Source organism: Rhinoderma darwinii, chromosome 5 (assembly GCF_050947455.1).
Source record: "Rhinoderma darwinii isolate aRhiDar2 chromosome 5, aRhiDar2.hap1, whole genome shotgun sequence".
Classification (NCBI taxonomy): Eukaryota; Metazoa; Chordata; class Amphibia; order Anura; family Rhinodermatidae; genus Rhinoderma; species Rhinoderma darwinii.
In genome coordinates this window covers 188,714,267-188,739,737 of record NC_134691.1, presented here as the reverse complement: position 1 = coordinate 188,739,737, position 25,471 = coordinate 188,714,267, and the positions used below count along the sequence as shown (strand labels likewise).

Below are 25,471 nucleotides of genomic sequence, written 5' to 3'. Positions count from 1 at the left end.
ATTCGGTTTCCGTTGATGGGTTCCGTCAGACATTTCCGTTGGAGGAACCCATCAACAGAAACATAGCTTCCGTTTGCATTACCATTGATTTCAATAGTAAGGGTATGTGCACACACACTAATTACGTCCGGAATTGACGGACGTATTTCGGCCGCAAGTAGTGGACCGAACACAGTGCAGGGAGCCGGGCTCCTAGCATCATACTTATGTACGATGCTAGGAGTCCCTGCCTCTCCGTGGAACTACTGTCCCGTACTGAAAACATGATTACAGTACGGGACAGTTGTCCTGCAGAGAGGCAGGAACTCCTAGCATCGTATATAACTATGATGCTAGGAGCCCGGCTCCCTGCACTGTGTTCGGTCCGGGACTTGCAGCCGAAATACGTCCGTCAATTACGGACGTAATTAGTGTGTGTGCACATACCCTCATGGTTTCCGTCGACTGTGCTATTGATTCTGTCAAAAAAAAACGCAAACCTTACGGCAGGGAAACAAACAAACCATTTGCAGCGAAAGCATTACCATTAAAAGCTATGATAATGCAAATGGAAGCTATTGGGTCCGTTTGCCTTTCCGTTGATGGGTTTCTCCGACGGAAAGGTCTGACGGAAACCGAAAGCTGATGTGAACACACTCTTAGGCCCCATGCACGTGACCGTAAAATCGCTCATATTTACTTTTTCTAAAATATGGAAGGAAAAATAGAAAAACAATGTGAGTTTAGGTGATGTTTTTTGACATCTGGTGCATGCCACTGGGTAAACACCTGAATACATATTTGCCGACTTCAGCGATACAAAATGTGTGCATTTCTTGCATGCTGGGCGCAAGGCAGAGCTAACAATGAATGGTGCGCAAACTCGCTATGGGGGAGCAAATTTTCCAAAGCCGGTTTGCGGACACCGTCGACGACCGTTACAGATGCTGTGAAGTGCCATAACAGTCAACATCCCCAAAATGACGTTTTAGGCTATGTTCACACGGAGTATTTTGGGGGAGGAATATCTGCCTCAAAATTCCGTTTGGAACTTTGAGGCAGATATTCCTCTCCCTGCACGCCGATTTTCGCGGCAATTATCGCGCCGTTTTTCGCCCGCGGCCATTGAGCGCCGCGGGCATAAAACAGCGAGATATACGCTTTCTCCTGCCTCCCATTGAAGTCAATGGGAGGTCGGAGGCGGAAGCGCCCGAAGATAGGGCATGTCGCTTCTTTTTCCCGCGAGGCAGTTTTACTGCTCGCGGGAATAAGACGCCGACGCCTCCCATTGAAATCAATGGGAGGCGTTCTCGGGCCGATTCTGCCGAGTTTTGCGACGCGGTTTCCGCGTCAAAAAACTCGGCAAAATACCCCGTGTGAACATAGCCTTAGAAAGTTAGAGCCCCCTCCAAGGAATTCATTTAAAGTGTAGCTAAACGTTTGACATGTCATAGTGAAATGTCAGAAGTTTGGATTGGTGGGGGTCCGAGCACTGAGACCCCCACCAATCGCTAGAACGAAGCAGCTGAAGTGTTCGTGCAAGCGCTCAGCCGCTTCGTGTCTGTTCGGCTTTTTCCGGAATTAAATGTATTTGTGTACGGACTCAATAGAAAGTCTATGAGCCCGTACTCCGATACATCGGCTTTCCCGAAAAAGCCAATCCGACACGAAGCGGCTGAGCCCTCACACGAGCACTTCGGCTGCTTCGTTCTAGCGATTGGTGGGGGTCTCGGTGCTCGGACCCCCACCAATCCAAACTTCTGACATGTCACTATGACATGTCAGAAGTTTGTCAAACGTTTAGCTACACTTTAAAGGGAATGTGTCGCTAGAATTTTTTTTTTTTTTAGTTAAACAATTATTATTTAAGTTATTACACATTGTTTTAATTTTTTCACAAGTCAGGAAATATTATAAATCAGATTCTAATTGATAACATTTCCATGTGCTGGCTACTAGAGGGAGCAGTTCCCAAAATAGCAGCATGGTCAATGGGGTAATCACACTCGCTCCAGTGTCCTCACACAATCCCCCCTCCTTTTATTCTGGCTAGTGCCAGGAGAAGGAGGGGTTTGAATCTTCAAACCTCTTACACTGTGTGAGGATTAGATACAGTGCTCAGCAGACAGTATAACACAAACATACACGAACATAAGGCTGGATTCACACGAGCACATTAAGTCTGTAATGGACAGAACGCATTTCGGCTGCAAGTCCCGGATCGAACACACTGCAGGGAGCCGGGCTCCTAGCATCATAGTTATGTACGACGCTAGGAGTCCCTGCCTCGCTGCCGGACAACTGTCCCGTACTGTAATCATGTTTTCAGTACGGGACAGTAGTTCCACGGAGAGGCAGGGACTCATAGCGTCGTACATAACTATGATGCTAGGAGCCCGGCTCCCTGCAGTGTGTTGGGTCTGGGACTTGCGGCCGAAATACGTTCCGTCCATTACGGATGTAATGTGCTCGTGTGAATCCAGCCTAATACGAACATAACTTACCTACTCCTGCCGCTGCTGCAGCCTCCGCTCCTATTTCTTGCGCCTTCCATTCCTTGAACATATGGCTGGAAGCTGCGGCCGGAAGTCGTCATTTTACTGTCCGGCCGCGGCTTCCGGTCCACATGAAAATGGCGCCGGATTTCGCTCTGCGAACGAGCTGCGTTTTGGTCTGTGTGGGAGCGATGCATGCGCCGTTCCCACACAGACGGCGTACGCTGCAGTGATTGGAACAGCTCCCGTTCGCATTCTCTATGGGGATGTATGTGCCGTATTCCATCTCTGTATGTGTCGTTAATCGACACGTACAGAGATGAAAAAAAAAATGGCAGCCCCCATAGAGAAGTAAAAATAAGAAAAAAGTAGAACACGAGAATATAAATAAATAAAATTTATCATATTAACCCCTTAGTGACCAGCCCATTTTAGGCCCTAATGACCAAGCTATTTTATTAGTTTTTCTATAGTCGCATTCAAAGAGCTATACCTTTTTTTATTTTTTCGTCTACATAGCTGTATGAGGACTTGTTTTTTGCGGGATTAGTTGTACTTTTTAATATCACCATTTTTGGGTACATATAATTTTATTAACTTTTTTGGGGGGGATTATAAAAAAAAACTGAAATTCCGCCATTGTTCTATGCGTTTTTAAATTGACGCCGTTCACTGTGCGAAGTAAATAACATGTTACCTTTATCCTATGGGTCAGTACGATTACGGCGATACCACATATGAAGAGGTTTTTTATGTTTTACGACTTTTGCACAATAAAAACACTGTTAAACTAAAATTATTTGTTTTTGCATCGTTGCTTTCCAAGAGCCGTAACTTTTTTATTTTTCCATCAATGTAGTGATTTTTTTGGGCTTGTTTTCTGCGGGACGAGACATAGTTTTGATTGGTACTGTTTTGGGGTGCATGGCACTTATTGATTCATTTTTATTATGACTTTTTTGGGGGGCATTGGAAAAATAGCAATTTCGCCATTGTTTTTTGCGGTTTTTTTATTGACGGTGTTCACCTTGCGGTTTAAATTACATATTAACTTTATTAATGGAGTCATTACGGTCGCGGCGATACCATATATGTGTGCTTTTCTTTTTCTTTTTTTTTGACACTTTTACTAAATAAAACCACTTTTTATGGGAAAAAATGTTTGTTTTTTTTTTTTTTACTGTAATTTTTATTAATCTTTATTTCACATTTATTATTTATTTCATTAGTCCCACTAGGGGACTTTACTGTGCGATCTTCAGATCGCTGCTGTAATGCTTTGGTATACTTCGTATACCATAGCATTATTGCCTGTCGGTGTAAATCTGACAGGCAATCTATTAGGACGTGCCTCCGGCGCGTCCTAATAGGCATATGTCCAGGGCAGACCTGGGGGCTTTCATCAAGCCCCCGGCTGCCATGACAACCTATCGGAGACCCGCGATTGCATTTGCGGGCTGCCGATGGGTGACGGAGGGAGCTCCCTCCCTCTGTAAACCAAGCTATATGCCGCGGTCGCTATTGACGGTGGCATTTAACGGGTCAAACGGCCGTGATCGAAGTAAACTTCGATCGCGGGCGTTGGAGCAGGAGCTCAGCTGTCATCAGACAGCAGAGCCCCGGCTCCAGCCTGCACGGGAGACCCGTGCAGGACTTAGGCCTCATGCACACGACCGTGTTTTTGCGTCCGCAATTCCCCCGCAAATCCACGGGAGAATTGCGGACCCATTCATTTCTATGGGCCCATACACACTATCCGTGTTTTCACGGGTCTCCGCATGTCCGCACATCCGTGCCGCAGAAACTACGGACATGTCCTATTTTGGGCCGCAAATGCGGTGCGGACATGCCAATAGAAGTCAATGGGCCCGTGGAAATTGCGGATACACCGCCGTGTGTCATCCGCAGTTTGCGGATTGTCCGGAAGTGTGCTAGGCGTCGACCGGGAATGACTTCTGTCGTCGTGAAGTCTGGAGAGAGTACATGAGAGCAGCAGAGAGCAGCAGAGAGCAGCATGGCTTCAATAAACGTAGAGAGACTAATCATCCTGGTCCAGCACAAGCCCTGTCTGTGGAATAAGCGGGTGGAAGAGTATGCAGACAGGAATATGAAAGATCTTGCCTGGCAGGAGGTCTGCAGTGAGGTGCATCCTGAGTGGGAGAAGGCAACCAAAGTGCAAAAGAAGCGCATGGGTAAGTTTCACAACTTGATGCGTTTTCAGAGAACTCCTGTCATGTCATAATGACATGCCTGACGTTTTGATTGTTGGCAGTTGGATCACCCACCAATCGCTGAAATGAAGCTGCAGAAGTGCACGTGAGATTGTGGGGGTCTCATGGCTCTGAACAGCACCGATCAAAACGTGACATGTCACTATGAGGGTATGTTCCCACACACTAATTACGGACGTAATTCTGGGGTGTTTGACCTCTATTACACACGCTAAATACGCCGCAATAGCGGTGACAATACGCAATAGCGTTGACAATGCCTTTACGCCTGAAATTACGGGTGATGTTTTCTCCTGAAACCAGCAACGTCATTTCAGCCGTTACGGACGCTGTCGTGTGTACACATGGCAAGTCTGCTGGATTTTCTGCAACGTTGGAATTACCTGTCAAATATACAAATGTAGGTGCAGATTTGTTGCGTAAACCACAAAAATTTGCAGCATCATTTTCAAATAATAAACAACATTTCCTAATATCTAGTAATGTACTCTTCTAAAATGTTGATCTGTGATTGGTTTATTTTATATCATAGTCGAAAACGTCAAAACACGCTGGAACACGTGCCGAGACCAATTCAAGAGGGAGATTAATGACAAGGGGAAGAGCGGAGACGGACGTCTGAAAAAAAAGCCGTACATGTACACAAAACAGCTTTCGTTTCTTCTTGATGTAATGCAGGTTGGCCCGTAAGTATTGCTTATATACTTTGATCATTGTAGTCTGCCCATGTAGCCAGTCGTGTAAGTACCGCTGTAGCAGCCGTAGCGACTGCAACGGGTACCGCGACATGAGGGGACTCCACCATGTCCGGAGGCTACGCTAGCAGCCGCTATGACTGCTACAGCGGGACGCAACTGAACACTACGGCAGAGCAGGGAAGTATCTCCCCGCTCTGACATTAAACAACAGACATGTATCCCCTAACCACTGACTAGGGGATACATGTGTGATCGCTGGCATTGACAGGGAGAACGGGGGACAGAAAGTACCCTGAACTTCTCCATCTCAAACCTGGTACTTTCGCCTCCTCCGTCAAAATGAATGGAGCCAAAGTCGTGCTTGTGCGCATACATAACCAGCGCTCCTTTCAATTTTTGGTAGATGTGCAGACGGCAGAACTTAAGGGTACTTTCAGTCCCCCCTTCACCCTATCGCTGCCAGCGATAAGGCATGTATTTGTAGGACACACTATAGGTGGCATTTGTCCGGGGGGCGGGGAGGTGGGCCTGTATGGCGTTAGCGGCATACAGCCCCCTCACTAGATAACGCCGTACAGTCCCCCTATAGATAACGCCATATAGTACCCCGTAAGATAATGCCATACAGTGTACAGTGTGGGGCTGTATGGCGTTATCTACAGGGGTGGGGGCAGCAAAAAAGGCACTATCTACAAGGGGGGGTGACACCCAGTGGAGGGATGGCCCCAGTTAAAACTTTGCTATGCGGCCCTGTCTTTCCTAGTTAGGGCTCTGCATGTAGTGATGCATACATAGTTTATTTGACCAGCTGTAGACATGACGTTAAATTACTACAAAAAATCCCTAACATTATGTTTTTATTTTCAAACAGAACCAAGGATAATCTGGAGGAAGATGAAGACTCTGATGTGACGCAAATTGAAGAGCCAGACGTAGCTTTGGGGACTGCTAGGTCCACTTCCACTCCTGTGCCAGCAGAACCAACAACAGCGGAGAATCCAGTCTGTACCGCGGACGAAGAAATTCTACCCCGAGGTAAACGTCGACGTTCTGCCAAAGGTCCAACGCGTACAGAGCCAAGGCAGGAAGTCGACTTGCGCGTATTAGAGCACTTGGAGAAAAGAGCTACAGAAACGGAAGAGGGCACCTTCTGTCGCGCTCTTTCTAATATTCTCAAAAGAGTGCCAATTTCAAGACAGATAAGGTGCCAAACAGCACTAATGGAAGTCGTGGAGATATTTGCGACACATCCGGACCCACGTGCAATGCATCAGGCCATCGAGTTTCATCGACGGGGGTGTGATGCAAGCACCTACAACTCTGTCCCTCCAGCACCTGCAGCAACCGCGCAAGGCATCCATCATCCGTCATATGTAGACTCAATGCCGCTATTCAGTCAAGATCGAGTGGTTTATGGCATGCCAGGACCTTCTCAGCAACAGTATGGGCAAATGCAGCAGGGGGAGGCAGTTCCACGATCACATCATGAACCTGCACCTTCGCAATCATTTTACAATTTATAATTTAGTTATATAACATAGTTTTGGTAATGTTTGTTGACACTATTTTATGCAAGAAATAAAATACGTTTCTAGTTAATTATGTGTTTGTCTTTATTATTATTGAAAAACATAATGAGGTATTGGTCTGCATTTCTGGCAAATGCAAACAATCTTTTTTTTTTTTTTTAATCAAGAATTAAAAAAAAAAAACAGAAATACATTAGCTCGCAACCCGCGTCAAGGGTCCTCATTCTCTTGCGAGTCCCTACTCTACCTACTACTGCAAATTTAACTACTAACATTTGTAACATAAACCGGAAATACAACAGTCCCTCTCACATTTTAATTTGGCAGACAAAGCACATCCCTTTGCCAAGGAACTGCTCCCTCAGGTGATACAAAATAGTCTGTATACAAATTACGGACTGCCAGTCCAGACACTCCAGGTCTTCTATGTGGTGTGTAGTCCAAAGGGATGTAATTAGTAGATAAATGGTCCAGCTCTGCGTCCACTGCCGACTCATGAATCCTCAGAAAATTGTGGAGGACAACACAGGCTTGGATAACCTTTGTCACATTTCCAGGATTCAACTGAATGGAGCTCTGGAACACACGCCACTTGCTGCTTAGAATTCCGAAGGCGCACTCCACATACCGTCTTGCACGTGTAAGGCGGTAGTTAAAAATGCGCCTCTGTTCATCTAAGCCACGCCTAGGGAATGGACGCATCAGGTGAGGGGACAGTCCGAAACCTTCATCACCCACAATGACAAAGGGTGCTGGTGGTCCTGTAGATCCTGGAAGCTGTCTAGGTTCCGGAAGGTCGAGCTGGTTAGAAGCTAGCCGTTCACCCATTCTGGAAGCCCTGAAGATGCCAGCATCCGCAGAGCTTCCATAGGCCCCAATATCGACAATTATAAACCGATAGTCACTGTCAGCCAAGGCCAACAGCACCACCGAGAAAAACTGCTTATAATTAAAATATTGAGACCCTGAGTGAGCAGGCTTTTTTACGCGGATGTGCTTACCATCCAGCGCACCAACACAGTTGGGAAACTGTGCTGTTTGGAAGAAGCCATCGGCAATCCGAATCCAGTCCTCTGGCTTGGGCTTTGGCATAACTGCTGCTCGAAGTTGCTGCCAGATGACTTCGCAGGTAAGCCTGACAATCTTGGAAATAGTGGAGCACCCCAGCAGAAACTGGAAATGTAGGGAGGCAAAGGAGTTGCCGGTAGCAAGAAATCTGTAAAAAAAAACAAAAACATATATATCAAAATATGCACAGACAGGAAAAATATCTGCAGCACGCTGGCAAGGCGGCAATATGAACAGGGGACAACTATACTAATATTGTTTGCAGGGTAGAGACATGTCGTAGAAGGGGATTTAGGTTTTCTTACCTCAGAGTGACGATCAGGCGTTCCTCTGGAGAAATGCAACGTCTCATGGTGGTGTCCTGGAAGATGAGTCCAGGACGAAGGTCCGCCAGCAGACGATCAAAACTTTGAACGGACATACGGCAGTAGCTGAGGAACTTGTCCGGGTGCTGCCGCAGGTCCGAGTAGAGCATGTTGAAATGACCCTTCCTAAGCCGTTGTGAGATAATGGGGTGAACCCAATATCTCCTCCTCCTCCTCGGTTCTTCGTCCAGCATTGGTGGTTGCTGTCCAAATCGCCTGGAGAGGAGCCAGTACAGGAGTACATCATCCACATCATCCGAAGACATGTTCGCAGTGAGTAAAACTGTCAAAAACCACAGCTATATCAGCAGCGCAATCTTACTGAACTCGCACAAAGCAAAGATCAGGGAAAATGCAGCAGGAAATGGCTCCAGAGCGATCATGTGACCTTCTAAAGGGGGTTTGACCAAGCTTTTGGAATCCTGTTTCAAAGTCCTTTTTTTTTTTTTTTTTTTCATCCGCATTTTTGCGGATTATATACGGATGAACTGCGGACTACATACGGATGAACTGCGGATGACATTCCACGGAACACGGTCCTGGAATTTGCGGACCAGAAAAACACCACGGTCGTGTGCATAAGGCCTTAGACTAGGCTCACGTGAAAAGGCGTCAGCCTAGCCTAAGGCCCCTTAGTGACGAACGTGAAAAGGCGTATTGTTGGTCACGAAGGGGTTAAAAGCAATATGATAAAGGCAAGTTGTCCTGAATTATTTTTTTTTAAATGTATTTGAAAATTTGCAGTGTGAAATGTCTGCAGCATGTAGATGAGATTTGTAAAATCTCATCTACTTGCCTTGTACCCCTGTAATCCGCTGCAGACTTCACCTGCGCAATCCAGAGGTAAAATCTGCAGCGAAACTGGCACGTGTAAAATCACTTTAACCCCTTAACGACCGCCCACCGTCTTTTAAAGGCAGGCGCTGCAGGTGCTTCGTCTACAGCGACGTCTTTTGGCGTCGCTGTAGAAGAGGCTGATAAGCGCTCCTGTGAGCGCTAATCCTCTAAGCAGGAGCTATAATTTACAGCTCCTGGTCTTAGAGCAGCCTGCTAAATACATCTGGGGTCGGAAAACATTCGGACCCCAGCTGTTTAACCCTTTGATCGCCACGGTCCGTGACCGCGGCATGATGAAAAGGAACTCCCCTCTTTGATCGCGTCATCGGGAACCCGGTGATGTGATCAAACACCGGGGAATCCCTCTGTAGTGAGCCCTGGGGGGCCGTCTGTTCAGTTTGCCTGCTTTTAGTGCACACTTTGTGCGGCCCTAACACCAGCCTTTGTCATAGTGACACAGTATAATATATTAGCAAACGAGAGTATGCTAATACATTACAAGTAAAACATTGAATTGTAAATAAAGTTATCCCTTAACCCCTTCCCTCTTTGGCCACTTTTGACCTTCCTGACAGCCTAATTTTTTGTCATTTTATATGGTAATAACTTCGGAATGCTTTTACCTATCAAAGCGATTCTGAGATTTTTTTCTTGTGATACAATGGACTTTAGGTTACTGCCAAAATTTGCTCGATACATTCATTATTTAATTGTGAAAAACACCAAAATGTATTGAAAAACTGAAAATTTTTTTTTTTTTTTGCAGAAATTCACTTTTAATCAGTTTTTTTTTTGTGTAACACAAAGTTTTACCAGAGAAATGCAAATCAATATTTATTGCCCGGGTTCTGCAGATTTAGAAAATATCCCACATGTGGCCCTAGTGTGGTAATGTGCAGAAGCACAGGCCTTAGAAGCAAAGGAGCACCTGGTGGATTTTGGGGCCTTCTTTTTATTAGAATATATTTTAGGCACCATGTCATGTTTGAAGAGCTCTTTTGGTGCCAAAACAGTAGAAATCTCCCAAAAGTGACCCCATTTGGGAAATTACACACCTCAAGGAAATTATCTAGGGGTATAGTGATCATTTTGACCCTACAGATTTTTTGCAGAAATTATTGGAATTAGGCCGTGAAAATTAAATTACAATTTTTTCAAAGAAAATTTAGGTTTAGCTAATTTTTTTTACAATTTCCACACGAACTAAAGGGGAAAAAGCACCGCAAAATTTGTAAAGCAATTTCTCCCGAGTAAAACAATAACTCACATGTGGTGATAAATGACGGTTTAGACACATGGCAGGGCTTAGAAGGAAAAGAGCGCCATTTGGCTTTTGGAGATCACATTTAACAGGAATGGTTTGCGGAGGCCATGTCACATTTGCAAAGCCCCTGGGACAAAACAATGAGAGCGCCCAAAATGTGACTCCATTTAGGAAACTACACTTCTTGAGGAATACATTTTGACCCCACAGGTTTTTTTTATAGAATTTTATTAGAATTGGGCAGTGAAAATAAAAACAATCCCTTTTCTTCAATAAGACGTAGCTTTAGCTCAATTTTCTCAACAAATGAAGGAAAAAAAGCACCCCAACATTTGTAAAGCAATTTCTCCAGAGTACGGCAATACCCCATATGTGGTAATAAACTGCTTTTTGGGCACACAGCAGGGCTCAGAAGGGAAGGAGCGGCTTTTGGAGTGCAGATTTTGCTGTATTGGTTTCTGGGCACTGTCACATTTGCAAAGCCTATGTGGGTCCGAATGAGTCGAAACCCCCCAGAAGTAACCACACTTTGGAAACTACACCCCTCAAGGTATTCACCTAGGGGTGTAGTGAGCATGTTAACCCCACAGGTGTTTTGCAGAAATTAGAGTGCACTCGATGTTGCAGAGTGAAAATTGGATTTTTTTCAAATTATTGGTTCACAATTGCAGAGGTTCTGATGTGAAATAATAAAAGAAACCCCTGAGAAGTGACCCGATTTTGGAAACTGCACTCCTTAACTCTTTCCCGACCTATGACGAAAATGAATGTCATGGTCGGGTGCTAGTTCCCGCACCACGACGTTCATTTTCGTCAGTATTTCAAACTGTCAGAGTTTTAAAAACGACACCCCTTAAGGCATTCATCTAGAGGTGTAGTGAGCATTTTGACCAGAGACATACACCCCATAAACTGTAATGTGGGTTCTCCCGGGTACAGCAATACCCTACATGTGGCGGTTATCAGCTGCCTGGGCACACGGCAGGGCTCATAAGGGAAAGATGAGCGGGATAAGCTTTGCGGAGTGCATCAGGGTAAGTAAAACTGAGGTAGATTAAAAATCAAGGGATGTATGATAAATATTAAAACGCTTTCATACAGAGCCCAGGTTTTTCGGGACACGTGTCACATTGGTATATTGGGTCCTTCCTTATCCCCCTCTTTGAGCAGACTTTGCACCTATTTTGACTTATTCCCTTCTTGCCAGTTTGGGAAACTTCTCCTGGAAAGTGTTGCCCTAGTACGGTGCGTGTGGCCTCACTTCCAGAAGGACTGGGTGCCCCCCCTTCTTGGTCCCTAAAGATTAGTTTCTTGATAACCACCTCTTGAAATTCCAGGAAAGTTCCCCGCTGGCCTGTACATCGACATAGCACGTACACCTTGTACAAAGCCATCTGTATGATGTGCACGGCCAGCTTCTTATACCACACCACATGGCGCTGTCGGGCTTCTGGACTTGATCTGACAAGTCCACCCCTCCCATGTACCTATTATAGTCCAGGATGCAGTCTGGTTTGGGGGTCTCTGTACTGGTACCTCGTACAGGTATATGGGTACTGGTGTGGCATCTCTCTTGTCCTTCCACTTGACACACAATATGTTGCTGCTAGAATGTGCCGTGCTCTCACCCCTTCTGAGTGTTTGCCCAAGCAGTGTCTTAGGGAGGCCTCTCAGATTTCTTCTAGCAGTGCCGCATGCCGCAGTACTTCTGGAAGCGAGGCAGTTGAAGAGTGGGACGCTGGTATAAAAATTATCCAGGTAGAGGTGGTAACCCTGGTCCAGCAGTGGGTGCACCAAATCCCACAAAATTTTTGCATAACTCTCAGATAAGGGGGACATTCTGGGGGCTGAATACTGCTGTCCTTCCCTTCATATATCCTAAATTTGTACATATACCCTGATGCACTCTCGCACAGCTTATACATCTTCACGCCATACCTTGCCCTCTTACTCGGCAGGTACTGGCGGAATTGAAGCCTCCCTTTAACTCCTTCCTGACATCCGCTGTATATATACGGCGCACGCCGGGTGGGGGAATATGGAGCGGGCTGAGTCCGCTCCATAGAGCGACTATCGGCTTTGTGTTACAGCCGACACTTCCAGGTAACGAGCGGGATCCCGTTCGAGCGTGAGCCCGCTTGTTTAACCCGTTAAATGGCGCTTTCAATAGAGATCGCGACATTTAAATGACTAAAAACGGGGGCGACTCCCCCCCTCTGTAACGTCCCAACGGCCACCCGCGGCGACATCGGGGGGAGCCGTTGGTTGGCACGGATGCCTGGGGGCCTGACTAAGTCCCCCAGGTCCGCCATCTTTGTACTCCTATGAAGCTCTGCCTCCGACAGGGATTCAGAGGAGACTGTCAGAATCACGATATACTGCAATCCATTAGTATTGCAGTATATCATTCAAGCGATCTAACGATCGCTGGTTGAAGACCCCCAGAGGAACAAATAAAAAAAAGTATAAATGAGTTAAATAAAGTTTTTGGGTTTTTTTTTTGTGTAAAATTTTTTTTTAAATTAAAAGTTAAAAAAAAACCTTTTCCCATTTTACCCCTAAAGCATAGTAAAAAATTGAAATAAACATAATTGGTATCGCCATGTCCGTAAATGTCTGAACTATCACAATATATCATAATATATTAAACCCGCACGGTGAACGCTGTTAAAAAAAAAAAAAATTGTAAGCGCCAGAATCTCTTTTTTGGTCACCTAATCTCCCACAAAGAATGAAATAAAAAGTGATCAAACCGTCGGTCGCATGTACACCAAAATGGTATTATTAAAAACTACAGCTTATCCCGCAAAAAATAAGCCCTCATACCACTTAATCAACGGAAAAATAAAAAAAGTTATGGCTCTCGGAATTTTACATTTTTCTTTTTTACACTTGTAAAAGTAGTAAAATATAGAAAAAACGACACTACCGTTCAAAAGTTTGGGGTCACCCAGACAATTTTGTGTTTTCCATGAAAACTCACACTTATATTTATCAAATGAGTTGCAAAATGACTAGAAAATATAGTCAAGACATTGACGAGGTTAGAAATAATGATTTTTTTTTTTCAAATAATAATTTTGCATTAGTCAAAGAATGCTCCATTTGCAGCAATTACAGCATTGCAGACCTTTGGCATTCTAGCTGTTAATTTGCTGAGGTAATCGGGAGAAATTTCACCCCATGCTTCCAGAAGCCCCTCCCACAAGTTGGATTGGCTTGATGGGCACTTCTTGCATACCGTACGGTCAAGCTGCTCCCACAACAGCTCTATGGGGTTGAGATCTGGTGACTGCGCTGGCCACTCCATTACAGATAGAATACCAGCTGCCTGCTTCTTCCCTAAATAGTTCTTGCATAATTTGGAGGTGTGCTTTGGGTCATTGTCCTGTTGTAGGATGAAATTGGCTCCAATCAAGCGCTGTCCGCAAGGTATGGCATGGCGTTGCTAAAAGGAGTGATAGCCTTTCTTATTCAAAATCCCTTTTACCTTGTACAAATCTCCTACTTTACCAGCACCAAAGCAACCCCAGACCATCACATTACCTCCACCATGCTTAACAGATGGCGTCAGGCACTCTTCCAGCATCTTTTCAGTTGTTCTGCGTCTCACAAATGTGTGATCCAAACACCTCAAACTTCGATTCGTCTGTCCATAACACTTTTTTCCAATCTTCCTCTGTCCAATGTCTGTGTGCTTTTGCCCATATTAATATTTTTTCCTTTTATTAGCCGTCTCAGATATGGCTTTTTCTTTGCCACTCTGCCCTGAAGGCCAGCATCCGGGAGACGCCTCTTCACTGTAGACGTTGACACTGGCGTTTTGCGGGTACTATTTAATGAAGCTGCCAGTTGAGGACCTGTGAGGCGTCTATTTCTCAAACTAGAGACTCTAATGTACTTGTCTTGTTGCTCAGTTGTGCGGCGGGGCCTCCCACTTCTCTTTCTACTCTGGTTAGAGCCTGTTTTGTGCTGTCCTCTGAAGGGAGTAGTACACACAGTTGTAGGAAATCTTCAGTTTCTTGGCAATTTCTCGCATGGAATAGCCTTCATTTCTAAGAACAAGAATAGACTGTCGAGTTTCACATGAAAGCTCTCTTTTTCTAGCTATTTTGAGAGTTTAATCGAACCCACAAATGTAATGCTCCAGATTATCAACTAGCTCAAAGGAAGGTCAGTTTTATAGCTCCTCTAAACAGCAAAACTGTTTACAGCGGTGCTAACATAATTGCACAAGGGTTTTCAAGTGTTTTCTAATCATCCATTAGCCTTCTAACACAGTTAGCAAACACAATGTACCATTAGAACACTGGAGTGATGGTTGCTGGAAATGCGCCTCTAAACACCTATGTAGATATTGCATTAAAAACCAGACGTTTGCAGCTAGAATAGTCATTTACCACATTAACAATGTATAGTGTATTTCTGATTAATTTAATGTTATCTTCATTGAAAAAAACTGCTTTTCTTTCAAAAATAAGGAAATTTCTAAGTGACCCTAAACTTTTGAACGGTAGTGTACATGTATTTGGTATCGGCGTAATCGTATTGACCCATAGCATAAAATTAACATGTTGTCTTAATTGCACAGTAAATTCCGTAAAAACGGCGCGCAAAAAACCATGGAGGAATCGCTGTTTTTTTTTCATTTTCTACCCCACAAATATTTTTTTTCCCGTTTTCTAGTACATTATATGGCAAGTAAATGGTGCTACGAAAAAGCTACAACTTGTCCCGCAAAAATCAAGCCCTCATAGTACTATATTGACGGAAAAATAAAGGCGTTATGGCTTTTGGAAGGTGGGTAGGAAAAAACGTAAATGAAAATCTGAAAAAGGGCTGTGGCGGGAAGGGGTTAAAATGTACCAGGGACTCCTGAACAGAAATACACGTCTCGGGGGTGTATGCTTGGGAAAACCGGGCACTGAAACGCTCAAATAGGGGTCTCAGTTTATACAAACAGTCAAAACTGGGGTCATCTCGGGATGGGCATCTCTCATCAGTATAATGTAAGAAGCGAAGTATTGCCTCTTTTTTTAGGTTCCAGTTCAGTTCTGAAGTTGCTTTGAGGGGCTTATATATTAGAAACCCCAATAAAACACCCCATTTTAGAAACTAGACCCCTCAAAGTATTCACAAAAGCATATGACTTTGTCAGGACCCACTTGGCTTTCGTAGATGGCATAGCCGGATGCCATTGTTAGGCGTCCGGTTGCCTTAGCAACCATCGCTGCCCGCTATCATGTAGCGGGCCGTCAATGGTGGTTTAACCCCTAAGAAGCGATCGCTATTGAACGCGGCTTTTAAGGGGTTAATCAGCGGGGACAGAGCGATCGGTCCCCGCTATAGGAGCTGCGGCAACTGCTGTACGAGACGGCAGCTGTCACAGCTTCTGTAGGTTTCGGGAAGACGGCCGAAATGGCCGTTCCTCCCGTGACATACTATTAGGTCATGGAGCGCGAACTATACAGTTACCGTGACCTAATAGTATGTCCAGGACGGGAAGGGGTTAAGGGACCTAATCCATGTGCATGATGCATAAACAACGGTGTTCAAATGTGTGGGATGGATTTTCAGTTGCAGAAATTTCTGCAACAAATCTGCCATTTGTGGAATGACCCTCATACATTTGTCTATATATATATATATATATATATATATATATATATATTATACGCTATATGAACAAAAGTATTGGGACACCTACAGGAGCTTTTATAACCTTCCATTCTGAATCCGTAGGCATTAATATGGAGTTGGTCCCCACCTCCCCCTTTGCAGCTAAAGCAGCTTTCACTCTTCTGGAAGGGCTTTCTACAAGATTTTGTAGTGGGAATCTTTGCCCATTCACCTAGGAGAGCATTTAAAGAGGCTCTGTCACCACATTATAAGTGCCCTATCTCCTACATAAGGAGATGGGCGCTATAATGTAGGTAACAGCAGTGCTTTTTATTTCGAAAAACTATCTATTTTTACCACGTTAGGAGCGATTTTGGCTTTATGCTAATTAGTTTCTTAATGCCCAAGTGGGCGTGTTTTACTTTAGACCAAGTTGGCGTTGTACAGGGGAGTGTATGACGCTGACCAATCGGCATCATGCACTCCTCTCCATTCATTTAGTCAGCGCATAGTGACACTGCGTTGTTCGCTATGTGCTGTCTTATACTGACATATTTACGTTACTGAAGTGTTTAGACAGTGAGTAGACATTCCTTCCAGCCAGGACGGGATGTCTATTCACAATCCCTGCGTAATCTCGCGAGATCTCGCTATAAATGACAGGTTACAGCGAGATTACACTTTGCTCTGCTGTAAGTACCAAACAAACGTTAACGAAGTGCAGGGATTGTGAATCGACAGCCCGTCCTGTCTTTAAAGTCATTGTTTTGTATTTTATTTTTTACGGCGTTCACAGTGCGGGTTAAATAATGTAATAGCTTTTTAGTCTGGGTCGTTACGGACGCGGCGATACCAAATATGTGTAACTTTTTTGCTTTATTGTGGTTTTTTTTAAATAATAAACCATTTTGTAAGGGGAAAAAGTGGTTTTTTGACTTTTTTTTTTTTTTAACTTGATTTAACTTTTTTTTACTCGTATACTAGTCCCACTAGGGGACTTCACTATGCGATCCTCCGATCGCTATTATAATACACTGCAATACTTCTGTATTGCAGTGCATTACTGCCTGTCCGTTTAAAACGGACAGGCATCTGCTAGGTCATGCCTCTGACCTAGCAGGCATTTACTACAGGCAGACCTGGGGGCCTTTATTAGGCCCCCGGCTGCCATCGGAGACACAGACACTCGGCAATTTTATCGCCGGGTGTCGGTGAGATGAGAGGGAGCTCCCTCCCTCTCTCCAAAACAACTCCGATGCGGTGCACGCTATTGAGCACCGCATCTGAAGGGTTAAACCAGCTGAGCGCAGGGAGATTTGACAGCTCCCTGCTCTGTTTACTTTATTCTAATGCAGCGCCATGGAATGGCGGCACTGTAGAATAAAGCCCATTAATGACCGCTGTGAAAAGGCTTATCGGCGGTCATTAAGGGGTTAAGAGTTCAAACACTGATGTTAAACGAGAGGGCGTGGCTGTAATCTCCATTCCAGTTCAACCCTAAGGTGTCAAGTCGAGTTCTTCCACACCAAACTCACCCAACCATGCCTTTATGGACCTTGCTTTGTGCACTGGGGCACAGTCATGCTGGAACAGAAAATGGCCTTCCCCAAACTGTTCCCACAAAGTTGGAAGCATAGAATTGTCCAAAACGTCTTCGTATGCTGAAACATTAATATCTCCCTTCACTGGAACTAAGGGGCCTAGGCCAACCCTTGAAATACAACCCAATAACATTATACCCCTTCCGCCAAACTTTGCAGTTGGCACAATGTAGTCATGCAGGTAACGTTCTCCTGGCATTCGTCAAACCCAGACCCGTTCATCAGACTGCCAGATAGAGAAGGGAAATTCATCACTCACGAGAACACGTGACCAATGCTCCGGAATCCAGTGGCGGCGTGCTTTACACCACTCCATCCGATGCTTGGCATTGTGCTTGATGATGTAAGACTTGGCCATGGAAACCCATGCCATGAAGCTCCCAGTGCACCGTTTTTGTGGGGATGTGAATGCCAGAGGTGGTTTGGGAATCTACAGTTGAGTCAGCAGAGCATTAGCGACATTTATTTACTATGCGCCTCAGCATTCGGCGATCCCGCTCTAACTTTACGTCATCTACCACTTGTTGCTGTGGTTTCTAAACACTTCCAGTTTGGAATAATACCACTCAAGAATATCTCGGAGGGAAGAAATGTCACGAACTGACTAGTTGCCACGTTGGCATCCTATTGCAGTACCACGCTTGAATTCAGTGAGCTCTTTAGAATGACCGATTCTTACACAAATGTTTGTAAAGGCACCTGTGGCAATGGGTGTGAAACGGCTGAATTCAATAATTAACTCTTTCAGGACTAAGCCTTTTTTATCCGTTAATAGAGTGAGGAATTGCTTTTTGCAGGAGTTGTTGTAGTTTCTATTGGCACCATTAAGGTACTGGGAAATTGAATTTTTTTTCTTTGCGGGCTGAAATTGGGAAAAAATTGCTATTCCTCCATTGTTTTTGGGGTTTCGTTTTTACAGCTTTCACTGTGCAGTAAAAACGGCAACTTAACTTTATTCTGTGGCTCAATGTGATTACAGGGACACCAAATTTTATATAGTGTTTTATATTTCACTACATTCACAAAGGGAGAGAATTTGTCCAAAAAAAAATTGCTTTGTTTCACCACATTCTGAGAGCCATAATTTTTTTTTTTTTTAGTTGAGCAGTGTGAAGGCTTATTACCATTTTTTTGGTACATACTGCTTTTTGATCACTTTTTAATAAACTCTTTTTGAGAGCTAAGGTGACCAAAAAAACGATTTTCGGTTTAATTTTTTTACAGCATTCACCTTGCGAGTTAAAAATTGTATATTGTAATAGTTCGGACTTTTACTGACGCAGCCATACCAATTTTGTTTTTTTTGTTTTTTTTCTACATTTCTTTAACCCTTTTACGCCGCAGCCCTTTTTCAGATTTTCATTTTCGTTTTTCCCTCCCCACCTTCCAAAGGCCATAACGCCTTTATTTTTCCGTCGACATAGTACTTTGAGGGCTTGATTTTTGCGGGACGAGTTGTAGTTTTTCGTAGCACCATTTATTTTGCTGTATAATGTACTAGGAAACGGGGAAAAAAAACAGCGATTCCACCATGGTTTTTTGCGAGCCATTTTTACAGAATTCACTGTACAATTAAAACAACATGTTAATTTTATTCTATGGGTCAATACGATTACGCCGATACCAAATATGTGCAGTTTTTTCTATATTTTACTACTTTTACAAGTAAAAACCTAAGTGTAAAAATGAAAATTTATTTTGTTTCGCCAAATTCCGAGAGCCGTAACTTCTTTATTTTTCTGTCGCTTTAAGTTGTATAAGGGCTTATTTTTTTGCGGGATAAGCTGTGGTTTTTAATAATACCGTTTTGGTGTAAATGTGATGGTTTGATCACTTTTTATTTCATTTTTTGTGGGAGATTAGGGGAACAAAAAATAGAGATTCTGGCGTTTACTATTTTTTTTTTTTTTTTTTTTACTGCGTTCACCGTGTGGGTTAAAGAGGCTCTGTCACCAGATTTTCAAACCCCTATCTCCTATTGCAGCAGATAAGCGCTGCAATGTAGATTACAGTAACGTTTTTTGTTTTTTTTAAAAAACGAGCCTTTTTGGCTAAGTTATGACCATTTTTATATTTATGCAAATGAGCCTTTCTTATGTCCAACTGGGCGTGTATTGTGTTCGTTACATCTGGGCGTTTTACTTGTTTTACTAGCTGGGCGTTGTGAATAGAAGTGGATGATGCTGACGAATCAGCATCATCCACTTCTCTTCGTTACCACCCAGCTTCTGTTAGGGTATGTTCACACGGCGGGGGTCCGTAACGGCTGAAATTACGGGGATGTTTCAGCCTGAAAACATCCCCGTAATTTCAGCCGTACCGGCATGTGCAGGCGCTTGAACGCCGCGTCAATTACGGCCGTAATTAGCGCTGCTATTCATTGGAGTCAATGAATAGCGGCTCCAATTACGGCCAAAGAAGTGACAGGTCACTTCTTTGACGCGGGCGTCTATTTACGCGCCGTCATTTGACAGCGGCGCGTAAATATACGCCTCGTGTGAACAGACAAACGTCTGCCCATTGCTTTCAATGGGCAGATGTTTGTCAGCGCTATTGAGGCGCTATTTTCAGACGTAATTCGGGGCAAAAACGCCCGAATTACGTCCGTAAATAGGCCGTGTGAACATACCCTTACTGTTACTGTTCTCTACATTGCAGCGCCGATCTGCTGCAATAGGAGATAGGGGTTTGAAAATCTGGTGACAGAGCCTCTTTAAATAATGACATATTGTGGTAGTTCAGACGGACGCGGCGATACCAATTATGTTTGTTTGAATTTTTTACTATGCTCTAGGGGGAAAATGGGAAAAGGGGGGTTTTTTTGAACTTTTAATTTTTATATATTTTTTTTTTACACAAAAAAAAAACCAACTTTATTTAACTAATTTTTACATTTTTTTATTAGTCCCCCTAGGGGACTTCAACCAGCGATCGTTAGCATGATATACTGCAATACTAATGCAGTATATCGTGATTCTGACAGTCTCCTATGAAGCCCTGTCGGAGGCAGAGCTTCATAGGAGTACCAAGATGGTGGACCCGGGGGACTTCGTCAGACCCCCAGGCAGCCGTGTGAACCAACGGCTCCCCCCGATCTCGCCATGGGTGGGCCGTTGAAACGTTACAGGGGGTCGCCCCCCTGTTTTTAGTAATTTAAATGCCGCAATCTCTATTGAACGCGACATTTAACGGGTTAAACAAGCGGGATCGCACTAAAGCGCGATCCAGCTCGTAACCCGGAAGTGTCGGCTGTAACACACAGCCGACACACTCGCTCTATGGAGCGGACTCAGCCCATGAGCCCGCTCCATATTCCCCCACCCGGCGTGCGCTGTGTATGTGTGTGTATATGTATGTCGGGAAGGGGTTAAAGGAGAATGGGAAGTTTTTTTTTGTTGTTTTTTTTAAATAAATGTCACTACGAAAAGCTTTATAAACGTGTAAAAAAAAAACACATTTGTTAGCCCCCCTAGGGGACTTGAACCAGCGATTTTCGGATCGCTGTTACAATACACTGCAATATTGCTGTATATTGTCATTTTTACAGGCTTCTAGGCAGAGTGAAGGCAGACCTGGGGACCTAGATTAGGCCCCTGGGCTGCCATGACCACCGTCGGCACCCCATTATCGTGTCGCGTGGGGCGGCCCCAAAGACCTGTTGGAGGGCCTAGCACATGAGCCCGCTCCATACATCAGCCCTCACCAGGACATGCTATTACGTCGTGGAGCACGAAGGGATTAAGAGGCGTGTCCCAATACTCCTGTCCATATAGTGTGTGTGTGTATGTGTATATATATATATAATTATTTTTTTGCTACTGGGGCAATAAAAAAAACAAAACACTATTTCCACACTCCTTCAGAGTGCTATTTCGTTTTTTTGCTATTTGAAACTTCTTTGGACTCTGGATTTCTATCTATCACATTCCTTTTGTCACCTCATCTATTTTTTTTGTATATTTTGCAGTTTCATATTGGCACGATGAGTGTCCACCGAGAAGTCGCATCTGAGTCTAAGAAAAAGTCATTCTTTTGTAAGGTAATTATTTAAAACTTATGTAGTAATGGTTGGTACGGTTTTACTATAGCATGATGTGCCTGAACAAGCCCTCCTGGTGTTGTTTTTTATCTGATGACTTTCAAATTTGCAACTGATTTTGTTTACTTCTGTTGTGAAGCAAAAAAAATATATCGTATTGTCGCATAAACATTTTTGTTTCATATAAACCTCAGGGATCGGTGCTATGCCCAATTCTTTTTAAACTCTTTATTGATGTGGATGGGATTGATAACGAAGTGTCAGTTTTTGCTGACGATGCAAAACTTTGTAGGATGCTTAAAATTCCGCTTAGATAGAAAATATTACAGAAAGAGCTAGATAAGCTGGGAGGATGGGCAAAAACATGGCGGATGAAATTTAATGTCTGTAAATGTAAAGTAATTCACCTAGGATGCAATATCCGTATTAATGCATGTACATTAAATGGAATAAAACTGGGCATAATGGAACAAGAGAAGGACCTGGGTATTCTGGTTACAAATGAGCTAAGCATCAGTACTCCATGTCAGGCAGCAGCTGCATAAGCAAATAGGATTTTAGGATGTATAAAACGAACAATAAAAACATGTGACTCAAATATATTACCTTTCTATAAATCCCTTGTAAGGCCACATCATGAATATGGAATTCAGTTTTGGGCTGCACGTTGTAAAAAGCTTATAGGAGAACTGGAGTGGGTTCAAAGGCGGGCAACTAGATTAATAAATGGGATGAGAGGTGTCCATTATAATGATAGGCTAGAGAAATTGGGCTTGTTCAGCTTGGAAAAAGACATCTTAGAGTGATCTTATTAACATGTATTGACCACACATATACAGAGAACTAGCACATAATCTGTTCTTTCCAAGGACTCTACAAAGGACCAGGGGACATTCATTGCGTATGGAAGATGTTTCAGACATCAATATAGTAAAGGGTTCTTTACAGTTAGAGTATTTAAACTATGGAATGCCCTACCCCAAGAGGTGGCGATGGCAGATACTATGTCATCATTTAAAAAAATAAATAAAAAGCCTAAATTATTTACTGTTAAGTCAAGGGTTATAATTAAGCAATGAATGATGTGTAATTTATGGAGATAGGTTGAATTTGAATTTTCAACCTATGTCTATTCTGCACCTCCTTAAAAAAAAAAGTACGGGACGTAACCTTGTCAAATACATTGAAAGGATTTACTTTTTGTCGTGCCTTCTCATAGAAACCTGGAAACCATGTAGGTCTGTCTTTTGATGGAATTCTTACCTCTCCTCAACAGGTTTGCAAAGTTGCATACTTAAATAGTGATGGCCTTCATTCTCACTTCAAAGATGAAGAGCATAAAAAGGTAACGTGTGTGGAATAAGCAGTGGTTTATCTGGAACTTTTTCTTCATGCATACTTTTATTTTATTACATTGTCTTTAGAGGTTTTTTGTTGACTTTACTAAGATACTTTGTAACACTGCGTATACACCGCTCATTGTTTTTTGAACTGTGTAATACGACTGCATGGTCTTTATCCTTCGTTCTCTCTTATATGATCTCTTTGGTATTTAATTATAAATAGTTTTTTCCGGTACTGCTTGAAGATAGGTCTGGCTAACGTGCAATATCCTCCTTTTGGTGTTCTGAATTAATGTCATTTTCTCAACTATGAGTATAACTGGAAGATACTGCATTATTGAAAAATCTTGCTTGCGTCATTAAGAAATTACGAAATGAAACCATTTTGAAAAGCCAAGTTTCTTTTTGTATCTTACATATGGGACACGAGTGTCTACTTAACTCCTCACACTCTGGACTAGTAAAGAAGCCTAATCACAGTACTAGGGGGTTTTGTGCCTTAGACAAACCATTATTAATTTGTACTTCTAACCATACAGCCAGCCCTGAGACATGAAGTATTGCACATTCTGCACCTCCACTTTATATATTATTGGGCTACATGTGCTCAATTCACAAGCATGTCAGCATGTTATGTTATGACATGGCTACTTGTGGTGGAAGAAGAATATGTAAAATAATTCTCATCTGGAGCTGTCTTAACTGGTTCCCGACTGCTGTCTGTGTATTTCCGGCCAGCGGTCAGGGTCCTTAAAACCCGCGCCATAGACTATTTACGACGCAGGTTTTAACTTGCTGCCTGAGCGATCAGACAGCTGAATGTCGGCTCTCCGGCAGTCAGTGACCCTGAGGAGAAGATTGAAGCAGCTTTCGCTGCTTCTATCTTCTCATCACTTTTACGCAGCGCTCAATGAGCGCTGTGTATATGAACAGAGGCATCGGCAGCGTCGCTGCCTCTATTGTTCCCGCTGATCATGTGATTGGTCACATGATCGCTGGGATGCTGTTAGTGGCAGACTACTGCTGGGTCTTACGTGACCCAGCACAGCCCTATTAGTGACAATAGTCACTATGAGAGGGCTGATTTCCCCTGTAACTGGGGCTGCTGTGTTGGGGTATGTTCACACGCAAGACTAAAAACGTCTGAAAATACGGAGCTGTTTTCATGGGAAAACAGCTCCTGATTTTCAGAGGTTTTTTAAGCCACTCGCGATTTTCGCTGCGTTTTTCGCCCATCGGAACAGAACGCCGTTTTTTCCCCATTGAAATCAATGGGCAGATGTTTGGAGGCGTTCTGCTTCCGATTTTTCAGGCGTTTACGGGCCGAAAATCAGCAAAATATAGGCCGTGTGAACATACCCTTACAGTGGAAAAACATAGTGTAAAAGAAGAAAGAAAAAAAAAAATAAAGTCCCACAAAGGTCTGACCTTTGAGGGACAGACCATAGTAATAAAAAAATAAAGGTAAAATAAAGTGCAAAAAAATAATATTAAATACACACAAAATACCGACCCCAAAAAAACGTCGTGTCCCCCCCAGTCACTTTCGTAATGCTAGCCCTGAGCCAATTACCCTAAAATAGACATGTAATATATTAAAATTTACGGTAGACAACAACTATCACAAATAAAAGGTCTATTTTTAGGGTACAACCGTTACTACCAGAAAAAAATAGCTAAAATGTAAAAAAGCTTATTTTGTTTTACTATTATTTTCAAACTTTAAGCCTAAAAATTTTAAAATAGCAAAAAGGATGTGTATAAAAATGTTAAAAAAATAAACCTGCGTTGTCAACGGAAAAAAACATCGCAAAAATAAACGTCACTACCCCAACAAATAAAAAAGTTATAGCTGCTTAACTAACGTGGGCTAAACGGTGTCTGGTACTGAAGGATCAAAATAGCCCGGTCCTAATCTGGTTAAAGGCACATGTGCAATAAAACTCAGTTTTGGTCTTGGGATGTAAGCCTCGTTGACTTTCTTAATGGTTTTAGTGGCTGTACAGAAGTTGATTTTTTTTTTTGTCTTTTTCAATCCCTCTAAGGCTGGATTCCCACGAGCGTGGCGTTATTGTGCACGCAAAAACCCGGTGTTTTGCATGCGCAAAAGCCACTTAACAGCTCCGTGTGTCAGCCCTGTATGATGCGCGGCTGCGTGCTTTTCGCGCAGCCGGCATCATTATGACACTCCATTTGGATGTTTGTAAACAGAAAAGCACGTGGTGCTTTTCTGTTTACATTCATCCTTTTCACTGCTGTTGCGCGAATCATGCAGTTCGCACGGAAGTGCTTCCGTGCGGCATGAGTGGTTTTCACACACCCATTGACTTGAATGGGTGCGTGATTCGCGCAAAACGCCCAAAGAACGGACATGTTGTGACTTTTTCAGCGGACTCACGCTGA

General features: G+C 43.5%; 1 protein-coding gene across 3 annotated transcripts in view; it reads left to right on the top strand.

Annotated features, from left to right (window-relative positions):
- LOC142651756 (uncharacterized) overlaps positions 1-25,471 on the top strand; it is a 126,380-nt gene that overhangs the window by 1,522 nt on the left and 99,387 nt on the right. For 2 of the 3 annotated variants that reach the window (XM_075826813.1, XM_075826814.1), the window contains exons 2-3: positions 21,654-21,725; positions 23,002-23,070. In XM_075826813.1, the coding sequence (XP_075682928.1) occupies positions 21,669-21,725; positions 23,002-23,070 (126 nt within the window). In that variant the 5' untranslated portion in view covers positions 21,654-21,668. Of the gene's footprint in view, positions 1-21,653; positions 21,726-23,001; positions 23,071-25,471 lie in introns of those variants that run through there. The other variant, XM_075826815.1, reaches the window with a different exon arrangement.